This window comes from Argentina silus (assembly GCF_951799395.1).
Source record: "Argentina silus genome assembly, chromosome: 16".
NCBI classification, from domain to species: domain Eukaryota; kingdom Metazoa; phylum Chordata; class Actinopteri; order Argentiniformes; family Argentinidae; genus Argentina; species Argentina silus.
In genome coordinates this window covers 7083647-7095816 of record NC_139670.1, presented here as the reverse complement: position 1 = coordinate 7095816, position 12170 = coordinate 7083647, and the positions used below count along the sequence as shown (strand labels likewise).

The window sequence follows — 12170 nt, the reverse complement described above, 5'->3', positions numbered from 1 at the left end:
ACTACACCGGACCTTCGTGATTGTATCAAAACTCAACTGCACAAAGGTCAGGTATGTGTATGTGCAATGATTCCTCTGAACACGTTCCATAGAGCCACAGCGAATCAAGAGTTGCCTTTCATCGCTGATACCCGGATCTACCCGTGGGGAAATTAGCTACGTCATTGTTCACCGCCGGACACCCGCTGGATATAAGGAATGGACATACAACGTATAATAACGCATTTATAAAAGATTACAGGTACGAGCATAGTTGTTGCATTGAATAGTGAACATTTTATTCATGTAGCAGAAAAACTGTGGTGGTTTTAACCCGTTGGGTTTTGTTGTAGTTGGCTTACACCGGGTGTCTCAGTGAGTGTCATGTCGGAGACCAGCGCTCAGCCACCGGTGAATTTTAAATCTCGAGCCCCTCCTTTTAGAGCGTAGAGCAGCTAACTAGCTAACCTGCTAGCTAAATTTCCCTGAGTTAGACCTACGTCTACCAAATTCAGGTTCAGGTTTTGGGGCTATCATGAAACGGGACACAAATACCATATTTACTGTTTTACAACTGTAAAGGCCAGCTAGCTTGCATTATAGCTAGCTAGTAGTAGCATAATTGTTGCACAATGCTCATCATCGCCGTAGACTCCTGTAGTATTGTTACGTTCGCCGTTACCATGGCGTTTGTGGTTACCATGCATGCGCGCACTTCCCCGAACCAGGTATTCTGATCGTGTGCTAAAGAAAGGCAAACGCTCTTTACTTTCACTTATTGTTGAGGAAAACAGGGTAAGAAAGTGTTAAATTATCGTTTCTGTTCTCCTTATGTATTGCGTGCTAGAGGCCTATCTCGTTTGCTAAAGCCTCTCTCAGCCTGACTGCCGAAGCCGTGGTGGGAGGGAATAGTTGTCGTAAACGTGCGCGTTGCAAGTCACTTGTCTTTCACTTCAGTGGCGGTAGCTTGTCGAGGGCTGATTTTCAATTAAAATATATATCTACTAAGTTAGCTTGCTGATATGTTTATGAATTAAAATGTGTTTGCTATCTTACTTTTGTAGGATTTGTGATTTTCCGGATTATAGTTTGCTGGTTGCAAAAAGGGCTAGTTCTTCTGGTCAATACTGGTTTTCGATGCTAGCTAGTAGTAGTAGTAGCTAGAGCTAACTATGCGCTGGTTCGTAGATAGCGGGACTTTCACTTTCAGATTACAGGGTACTTGCAATGTTGAATCGTTGGGACATCCGAGCCAGCCATACAGTTTCTTATCTTATTCACTTCAATTAACATCATGTCCCTCCGAATTCAGGATGAGGTTCCTGCAACGTTATGTCACGTGTCGGTGAATCTAGTTTGTACAAACCATGTATTTGGTACAAGCAGGCGCATTTTGATAGTCTGGCTTTGTTATTCGGTGAACATCTTATTTAACGAACAATTGGGTGGGCACATTCTTAAAGTGATGGCAATGTTTTGCCATGCATTGTAAACCGGGGGTTAATGTGACACATACTAAAATGGATCTGCATAATACAGTATGGCATAGAGTCCTAATGCGCCTAGATATTTGCTTATTGTTGTGCTTAATAATGACACTGTCCCTCACTTGGGAGCTCTGTCTCTCTTTCCATCTCTTTCTCTGTCTTAGCTATGTACATTTGATTAAAAACCAAAGCTCTTTTTGCGAAACCTTTGTTCCTAGAGCTTTCATTTGAAACCTTTTTGGTCTGTCATATCTCATGGGGGTTGACTGAGTATCATAAGCCCCACTAACACTGCCAGATTCATATACCGGGTCATTCCTGGTATAATGTGTGAATAGATCCACCAACTAAATCCATCATACCCAGAAGTCGCCCATTTATGAACATAATAGAAAATCACAGTGTGATTGATTTAGATGCTAGTCGGAACATGCATGATAGCAGAGTGTTGCTTCATAAGTTGTTTAGAGCATCCTATATACACTGCACTTTATTTGGCACTCTTGGACTACAATCGTAAATATCAATCTGAATATCATAGCATAATACTAACCCACTAGAGCCCCAGTGAAGATTGTATGTGTGCTTGGTTCAGTTACAACTTCATTCTTCTCTACCGGGGTTATCATTCCTACAAATGTAGATTCTCTCTTTGTCAACAAGTGGCATGGTTTTGAACGGCACACTCACTGTACCAACAAGTTGTAAATACTTACACATTAACTAGCTAACTGTCTGTGTGTGTGTTTGTTTTTGCCCATCAGCAATGAACAATGACCATAGTTGACAGATCTTCAGAGAAGTCTGACCTTGAGTCAGTCGGGTGCAAGCGCTCCCCCTTCACTAGTGGAGACGGGATGGACGGCAGCTGCTCCAGCTGGGGGATGGGCCCCTCGCCTAATGACACTCCGAGGGTGAAGACAGGGGGTTGCCTGGGCCCCACACCTGGAGCTGCCATCTACAGCAGTGCGACCCACTCAGTGGACCGGCCCAAGGAGCAAGGTGAGAAGATGTGGTCTGCAGTGCATACGATTGGCATGCTCAACTCTGAATTTTCCATAAGTTAAATCTAAAGGTCTCTTGATGCTGGGTAAAAAAAAAACGAGTGCATGATATATGGTTGCGGGCAAAAACCTGCACTCACTGTAAATGTATTCACACATTGTGTGCTGAGGGAATTCCCGCGCAATCGACAGACTGAACTGGTTTCTAGGTGGCTTTTCTCTATGGCGTGGTAAGTTATGTAAGCATGTTGTTCTTTGAGGGGAGGTAATCAATCGATTAATGTAGCCCCAAGCAAATGACCCAGAATGAGATTCTCTCCTGTAACACCTACTATGTTATGTCACTAAACAATAAAGACAGCATCTTTCTGCCCTCGGCAAGCACTCCATCACTTGTTTCCAAGTTTCATATAAAGACAATTTAAAACTTTCTTTGTAAAATCTCTTTCGCCTGTGACTAATCTCAGTGTTTAATTTGTGGTTCCCCTCCCTCCCCAGTGGTGATGACCAGCGGGGACGGCATCGCCCTCCCCCAGAAGGTCCTGTTCCCTATGGAGCGGCTCAGCCTGAAGTGGAGCCAGGTCCACCGCATCGGAGCGGGCCTCCAGAACCTGGGAAACACCTGCTTTCTGAACTCGGCTCTGCAGTGTCTCACCTACACCGCCCCCCTCACCAACTACATGCTGTCCCGGGAACATTCCAAAACATGTATGTGAATGAAGATATAACCAGTCTGGTTTCAACACCTGTTTTGAATTAATGTCACAGAGAAAATATAGAATTTGAAGCAATTGTATCGAACAATGAAGTTAATCGGAACAGAATGCCAGAAGACACGGTACGACATGCCTCCTATCCGATTAACCTCCATATCTGTTCACCTTCAGGTCATGAGCCTGGATTCTGTATGATGTGCACCATGCAGAACCACATCACCCAGGTCTTTGCTAACTCGGGGAACGTCATCAAGCCCATTGGTGTCCTCAATGAACTAAAACGTAAGTGTTCACTCATAATCAGGAAAAAAAACAATATTGCTATTTAATGTATGTTTGATTGAGATATGTCCTGTTGTAAAAAAAAAAAAAAAAAAAATAACTGCCTGCAATCACATCTGAACAAACCCTATTATTTTGATGCAGCAAATATGGTTATCATTCAGAGTAACCATGCAGGGGTGTTCATGCAGAATATGACTGGCCTGTCAGCTAAATAGTTTTCCCTCCAAAAATGGAAAGAGAATTGGATAGCATTACAGGCGCCAAATCCAGGGAATACACAGTATTTTAAGCAAATAGATTTTCCCTCCAAAAAAAGTAGAAGGTGCTATCCAATTTTTTTTGGAGGGAGAACTATTTGACAGACTGCTTCCCAGCAATAGCGTCCTATGTCTTACAGAGAAGTACCATTGCTTCCACCAAAATGCCAAACAATAAGTAACAGCTAACCCTAACCATGTCAATGTGATTGTTTCAAGTTTTTATCAACTGTGTTTCGTCATCTCACTTCCCTGTTATACCCCTGTTAGGGATTGCAAAGCACTTCCGCTTCGGGAGTCAGGAGGATGCCCACGAGTTCCTGCGATACACAGTGGATGCTATGCAAAAGTCCTGCCTGCCTGGAACCAAGTAGGTGTTCCTGGGGGAGTTATGGAAATCAGTGTTCAGCCACTAGGATGTAGTGTACTTAGATCTGACCTACATTAATATTTAGCTTACAGCACCATATTTAGCTTACAGCACAGTGAGACATGATTAATAGATATGTTGCAATGACCATCCACGTATACAAGGAACCCTTAAAACTGACTGTAGCAAGCTCTTGTGGATGGTGGATTTCCTTTCTGCGCCAACAGGTTGCCTCTCTGCAATTATCTTTGCTCTATTTCCTCTGCTGTCTCTTCCCCTTTATTTCTTCTTCTCAAAGGGCTGTAATAGTTTGTGTTGCTAACGATTAATAAACGGGTCTAAACATCTTGATTTGAGCATGTTCTGTAGGACAGACTGACTGGCTATTAGGAATAATTCATTCGCATTTTTAGTAGTTTGTCTTTTTAATTCTTTTGACATTTCTTTTTTTCAATAGATTGGACAGGCAAACGCAGGCAACCAGTTTCATCCACCAAGTCTTTGGAGGGTACCTACGATCCAGAGGTAAGTTATTGGTCCAAACTTGCATTTCTCATTTGTATGCTGACTATATGTATGCTGCTTACCCGTACAAAGTTAGCAAAGCAAGGCGTTACTTTATGATGGATTTGTTACATTTGTCTTACGTAAGGTGAACTAATGGAAATCTTCAATGCTGTCTTTCACAGTAAAATGTTTAAACTGCAAAGCAGTTTCTGACACGTTTGACCCCTACTTGGATGTCGCATTGGAAATAAAGGTAACACACCATTATACATAATCATTCTGTCTGTTTCACATCAATCAAGTACCTTTTACAAAGACGAGAATGGGAAAATATTCCAGATTTTACACCGAAGACTGCTACTCTGAATGAATGCAATTATTCATAGTGATATGAGATATTGATAATAAGTAAATATTTGAGAATTGTGTGTCGTCTTGCAGACGGCTCCCAGCATAACCAAGGCACTGGAGCAGTTCGTCAAGCCGGAGCAACTGGATGGAGAGAATGCATACAAATGCACGAAGTGAGTGTATATCTGTGTTCATTTATTTGCGCAGCCTATTGGGTTTTGATTCCTCACGTCATAACGGAATGCAACTGACAAATACCTGTCTGCAGGTGTAAGAAAATGGTTCCAGCCTCAAAGAGATTCACCATCCACCGGAGCTCCAACATTCTCACCATCTCACTGAAGCGCTTTGCCAACTACAACGGGGGCAAGATTGCAAAGGTAAGATCATTTTGGGGAATATTTGGATTCAGGTTTACGGTGTAAAATGCAATAGGGTATACTTCCTCTTCTCAGACAATCAGGAATGCTAAGCCTTAGTTATTATCAAGATGTACCAACAGTTGTCTGCCCCCCGTTCCTTTCCCTGTGTGCTGCTCACCACGTCCTTGCTGTGTTTCAGGACGTGAGGTACCCCGAGTACCTGGACCTTGGGCCCTTCATGTCCCAGTCCCACGGGGAGCCCCAGATCTATGTTCTGTATGCAGTGCTGGTCCACTCAGGCTTCAGCTGCCATGCTGGACACTACTACTGCTACATCAAGGTATCACACACACACACACACACACACACACGTCTAATAAACACTCGGTTCATCAGTGCATCAGCCAGTGTCATTTTGGTCAGAATTAGATGTTTATGTGATGTTGACAGTCCTATCCCTGTTTCTCAGGCCAGTAACGGGCAGTGGTATCAGATGAATGACTCCTCTGTGTCTGTCAGTGACATCAGATCCGTTCTCAACCAGCAGGCTTACGTGCTCTTCTACATCAGGTGAGTACCACAGAGGCACAAAGACATTTCCAAACATAGGCACAACTCGACGGTACTTGATTGTTGTATTCTGGCCAACAGGTCACCTGATCTGAAGAACGGAGGGGACTGTAACCCCATGAGCCGCACCCCTGGCCAGTCGTCCCCGCGCCCCGTCCTCACGCCCCGCGTCAACCTCGGGCCCCGGCACACCTCCACCGGCTTCATCGGCCCCCAGCTGCCCCCACACATGGCTAAGGTACAGCCTGTATACTGTATACACACACACACACACACATTCTTTGATTGGCATATGAGCCTCCACACACAGCTCCATGCCACATGGGCATGATACTTAATAATTATGATGGTGATTATTAAAGATTAATGAGTGATAATGCTGTTTATGAAATGGCTATATTCACAGCAAGCACGCGTATCAGTGTTCCGCTCAGATTTATTTTAGGCAGGGCGCAGAGGCCCATAAGTACACATCCAGGGATGCCATTAGCAACATTTTCTATTGAGTTCTGTCTAAGCCAAAATGTTTTAGGCAGGGCAAAACTGATCCAGGCGGGGGGGGGGGGGGGCGCGCGCGCGCGCCCCACCTATTCAATAGTGGGGGAAACAGCAGTGTGTATGAGGCTTGTAGCTAACTTAATGTGGTTGTTTCACAGAACACCCTTCACATCAACGGGAACGGCTCTCTAAGAGACAACCCATCTGGCTCCAAGCCCAGCACCAGCAGTGGCGGCCTCGGCAAAACGAGCCACGCGCTGCCCTCCTCCTCTTCTTCATCATCATCATCCTCCTCCTCCATCTCCTCACACCCTCTCTGCCGTCCCACTGGGATCCCTGACCCTGCCAAGCGGCAGAAGCTCTCCTTCTTCATTGGCCAGGGCAAGCAGATCCGCCCCTCCTCATCCTCTTCTTCAGCCTCAGCCTCCTCCTCCTCTTACGCCCAGCCGTCCTCCTCCTCCTCCTCCTCCTCCTCCTCCTCCTCTTCCTCACAGTCTACCTCGGCCTGTATGTCCGCCCCTCGCCCACCTCGTATGAACGGCCTGTCAGCCAGTAATGGGAATCACGGAGCCCCCTTCCTGGTGCCGTACGGCCACGAGTCATCAGAGGAGTCTGACCAGGAGGGTGGCGCTCTAGAGAATGGCCTGGCCAAGCCTCATTTCAATGGGAGGAACGGAGGAACTGTCTATGGACCGGCCCCGCGACCCCAGCCGGCCATCAAGACCAACGGTGCCGGTGGGAGTGAGGCTGGGGTGCACCACAACAGTAACGGCATCTCCAAGACCAGCCAGAACGGTCACCAGAACGGACACCACAAAGTCAACGGCCTCAAACACCCTGACAAGGTAATTAGTCAAATAACATGCCAAAACGATAATATAGAATAGTTCCTCCCTGATAAGCTCTGGTTATCTGATATCGGGCCTTGGATAGGCTTGTTGTCTTGGTAATTGGCTGCTTGCAAGGACAAGAGAGCGACGTATTGTTGTTGAAATATTATTGCCAAGCATAATACTGCAGTATGTAATCATGTAATGTAAATATTCAATCATCAGTGCGCCCATTGATGTTTGTGTTTGCGGGCTGTTGCAGGTGTCTGGCAATGGTCATGGGATGTCGTCTAGTGTGGGTCCCAGCATAGCTAACGGTATGGAGTCTCATCACAGTCGGCCAAGGTGAGATAAACCTCATTTCACCAGGCACTGTGCGAATTTCAATGATTTGAAAGAAATTATGATATTGGGAATGTTATTGATATGCCTGTATGCTTTCTTTTTTTTTTTTTTTCTAGCAAAGAGGTATATAATACCCAGGCCACCCCTTCTCAGAGTCTGCATGGTGCAGTTAGTGAGGGTCGACTCTCCCTTACACTAGAGAACTCCGCCTCCACCCACGACAAAAGAGCTACACCTCACCCAGACCCCCTCCCTCACCACGCACCACCCTCTGCTGCTAGTTCTCCATCGCCAATGCCCACTGCCACCAAGAACACGTCGGATGTAGGAGCCAAGTCGCTAACCGACGCCCAGAAGGGAAACAGTTCCACTGCGCACCCCAACAACCTGGCGGCCTTATCCACCCAGCCGACACGCTCCCTCAGCAGCCCGGTCACCATTGCCTTCTCCAAGCCCCAGTCTGGCTCAGCCCCGGGGGCCTCTGAGGGCCCGGTAGCGCCACACAAGTCGAACAGAGGTGGGGACGACACCAGGGAGATCCAGAGAGGTGTCTCTGAGACCAACAGCCTGGCCACAGGGCCGGAGGGACGGGAAGAGGGCAGGGAGCCCCATCTGGGCAAGCCCGGCTCCAGAGATGGACGAGGGGACGCCGAGGAGAGACGCTCGTCCAGGGAGAGGGAGAAGGCACCCCCACGTGACCGGGAAAGGGAAAGGGAGAGGGACCGACTGTACTCTTCTGACAGGGACAAGGACCGAGACAGAGACAGGGATCGGTACCAACGGGACAGTAGCCGAGAACGGGATCGTGACACAGGTCGTTACCGTCACCGGCGAGACTACCACCGGGACCACCACCGGTCCTACAGAGACCGCTCGCCCAGCCGGGACCGGCACCACCGGGACTGGGAGGCGGAGCGGCGCTGGGAGAGGAACGTCCACCACCCCAGAGACAGGGACAGGGACAGGTGCCATCACCACTACCACCACTATCACCACCGATCCAGAGAAGAGAGGGAGAGGAGGGAGCACGGCTCCCACAGCTACGCCCACCGGGAGGAGCCCCCCGGCCGCTCGAGAGGGAGGGAGGAGGGCCGGGAGAGGGGCGAGGGTAAGGAAAGAGACCACCCCGCTAAGGAGGAGACCTCCTTGCCCGCTCTGACCTCCACCAAGGCCAAACATTCACCCCAGCGCCGGGCCCTCTCGCCAGCCGGACCATCCCTCAGCAGGGCAGAGCCAGAGAAAAGCCACGGGCCCCTGAGGGAAGACAGGGAAGAGAGCTCAGAGGAGCGCCTGGCCAAGAAACATAAGAAGAGTAAGAAGAAGAAGAAGTCCAAGGACAAAGAGAGACTCCGAGAGCACGGGTGAGCAGTGAGAGCTGAACGCAACATAGCGCCCTTTTAAATAGTTGTTAATCTTATACAAGTGATACTACTGTATTCATAAAAAGACAGTACACATCCGACGTGTAATACTAGTGTAGGCTACAGTACGTGGTTTTGACCTGATTGTGTCCTCTTTCTCTTCAGGAGCTCAGATGTGGACTCCCCTGACAGGGCCGCGGACGGCAGCTCCTCCAAACACAAGAAGAAGAAGAAAAAGAAGAGGAGGCACGATACGGAGGATGAGTCGGACAGGTCGGGGGGTGAGAGCCGCTCCACCCAGAGCTCAGAGGGGCACCGGGCCCCTCACTGTGACCCCTGTGGGCGCAGGGTGGGAAGCAGCGAGGAGAGGCAGAGCCGGAAGCGCCGTCACCATGGCGACGACCATGTCAACGACCACTCTCCTAATAAGCACCCCCGCACCGACCACGATGACTACCGCCCTCCTTCTGGTCATGCATCGCCAACAGCAGCCCACCACAGCGCACCACAGCCCCATCTCAATGGACACACAGGTTAAAATACAGCTTCATTTGGTTCAATAGTATGATAATAGATATTAATTGTGATATGAATGCAGTCAATATGTGACAGTACTTTTTTGTTACTTTTTCTCAGCTGACAACATTTGTTCATGATGATACTGATTGATAACTGATGATATCAAGAGCATGTACACACTCCACGCTGTCAAGAAGATCAGTATGTTGATGTCCACCCTTCATTCAGTTGCTGTGTTCCTGGATCACTTCCTGAGACTAATGTTTTTTTGTTTATCTTCTTGTGTAGGTAATGGCTTCGGTCGACCCAGTGGAGACTCCCACTGTAGTTCCTCCAATGGCCTATACACTGACATGAGACTCTGAGTCTCTCTTTATCCACAAGCTAACAGAACAATGTAAGTGTCCTTCCTTTACTACGACCTCTTCTCACCCAGAACATCTCTCTGCTTGACCATGCTGATCAATAATGTGTTTCAATTGTACTGTATATGCATGACTGGACTGTCACCTAACACCTCTCCCTCTCTCTCTCTCTCTCTCTCTCTCTTACAGACTTGGAATACTGTAAAAATCAATATTTTGGAAAAGTGAATTTCAACAGCAAAGGAATGAGATCCCAAATATTTGAACGTGGTGCTTAATCATTGGGAATATACTGTATTTTTACCATACAAAAATGTTTTAAAGATTCTAGATTCTCTTTTTTAACGCTTTGATTTTTTTTTTTTTTTTTTTTTTTTCTAAACTTCACTCTTCGGCAGTGAACACTGTCACTCAATGGACATTTATGATAAAGAATTAATATATACTTGTACAAACACAAAAGAAGAAAAGCCTGGAGCTTAAACATCTCAACCGCTGCTCAGTCGAAGACTCAGGACTTTGAACTTTGTTAAAATTAGACTTATTCTTTTCTTGAGGATCTGTCCACCTGGTAAAACTGAATAAGAAGAATGGAAGAAAAGACAAAAATATTTTTTTTTGTTGCCTATGAGATGAACTGTTTGACGTCAGTTGGCTGCGAGTTTATGATGTCACCATATCCACATATCTGTATGGAGTACTCAGCAAAATGGTTTTCTCTCTGTAAGAAAAAAACTAAACTGGAGGGAAATGTATATGGAGGCGTATTGTCTGGAAGAGAATAAGCTGGCCTGGGCCCTGGCTGTTGTGACTGTGTGTGCGCTGACACCACCACACCTACCCTGGACAGACTTGAGGACATTTCCAGCTCTTTTACTTTTTTACTTTTTCTCTCAATCCTAAGATTCTCTCTCTTTCTCTCAACCCTTTCACTGGAGAAGACAATATTTTTTTTCTCTGCATCCCTCTTTTCACACTCTCACTGAGACACCCTTTCTTTCTATCCTTTCTTTTAAACTCATTATTCAAGCATATAAAAAAAAAAAACATACAAAAAAATATATATATCATGTTATCACTTATGGCTGTGGACCTTTTTGTGTTTGCTTTTAAAAAATCCAGTTTGTTTTTTCTAGCGTCCATAAGAAAGAATACTGTGAATTTAATTTTGAACTGTACTATCAGTTATTTTTTATACATAAAAACAGTCCTGTATCAGGAATACCAATAGAGAATTGCTTTTTTGATGTTTCTGGTTTGTTTTAGACAATTCCCACAACTTTAATTTAGACCATGTTCTATGGACATAAGTCAGTGAAATGGGTATGGTTTGCTCTTTTTTTCTACGTAAAAAAATATGAGAACAGTTATGTTATACCTTTTAGTTCAACAATAGCATGTCAAATTTATACATTGTACAAGGTATATAAAAAGCCTTAAATACATTTGTTCATGTCAGAAATTGTAACCCTCACTTTGTTTACAAGCATTGTTTGTTGGAGTGAATGCTTATGATGGGGCATGTACACCAAGATGGGTAAAATGTCCGCCTTTCTACCAGATGGAGTAATTATATGGAAGCTACCCCTTTTGGTTAAATAATTTCCGTGTGAGTGATTGATATACTGAATTGAGTGTCACAGACACACTTTTTTTTTTGGAGGTCACAGAATGGTTGTTTGTTGTACCAGTTCTTGGATTCAGGGCTTATCATACACACACAGTGCAATGGCTTGGTCATTTTTGTAGGTTTTTCTAGTCATACAACGACAGGATGGGTTTAACATGGGAGCTAAATACTAATTTCTTATCCACACGACACAGTATTGAAATTCTAAAGCCAAAGACTAGTTTGGAGCCAGATTGGCCTTTAGTTGTCTATTCAGTCTTTATACAGTGCACACAGGAAGGTTGAACATCAAATTTTATTCAAAGTTCTCATTTATAACATTTCAGAGTCTGTAAGGCGTTGAGATTCAGTGTTGTAGAAACGTCCAGTATCTGTCTCACCGCAGGGCATTTTTAGATGCAGCCTTTGGTAAGGGTTTTCGTTTTACTGTCCCATGTAAAACTCAGTCGGTTTGGCTGTACATTACAACATTTTGAGGAGGTGTTTTTCCCCACATGCTCTATGAAGAGTCTAGGGTTTCTTCTGCTATGTAATCTGTAATGCTGACCTTGAAATGTGAACGGGTGTAGGCTATAGCCATAATGCTTTACATGCTACATAAACACACAATACAGAATACAAATGAACAATCTGTACATAATATACATGCTTAATGTAAAGGGCGGGGATGTTTTTGTAATTAGAGAAAATAAATATGTAAAAGAAGCAACCAATTATACCTTCAGTACATAAAC

General features: G+C 45.5%; 1 protein-coding gene across 1 annotated transcript; it reads left to right on the top strand.

Moving 5' to 3' along the window:
* The first annotated feature begins 173 nt into the window (after positions 1–173).
* On the top strand, positions 174–12038 carry usp42 (ubiquitin specific peptidase 42). The gene is made up of 18 exons (XM_083687872.1): positions 174–241; positions 2231–2468; positions 2969–3178; positions 3358–3468; positions 3999–4098; positions 4556–4623; positions 4788–4858; positions 5047–5129; positions 5225–5336; positions 5518–5658; positions 5788–5888; positions 5970–6126; positions 6545–7231; positions 7479–7561; positions 7678–8922; positions 9088–9455; positions 9730–9838; positions 9996–12038. Exons 2-17 carry the CDS (start codon positions 2240–2242, stop codon positions 9804–9806), a joined length of 3843 nt encoding a protein of 1280 aa, XP_083543998.1. The 5' UTR covers positions 174–241; positions 2231–2239; the 3' UTR covers positions 9807–9838; positions 9996–12038.
* The last annotated feature ends 132 nt before the right edge of the window (positions 12039–12170 follow it).

What these genes read in the sequence shown, in the direction of transcription:
- usp42 (XM_083687872.1), top strand. Translation starts at nt 2,240, where the DNA reads ATGACCATAGTTGACAGATCTTCAGAGAAGTCTGACCTTGAGTCAGTC. An exon ending in TACGTGCTCTTCTACATCAG is followed by an intron (nt 5,889 to 5,969) that starts GTGAGTACCACA and finishes TCTGGCCAACAG; the next exon opens with GTCACCTGATCTGAAGAACG. An exon ending in TCTCATCACAGTCGGCCAAG is followed by an intron (nt 7,562 to 7,677) that starts GTGAGATAAACC and finishes TTTTTTTTCTAG; the next exon opens with CAAAGAGGTATATAATACCC.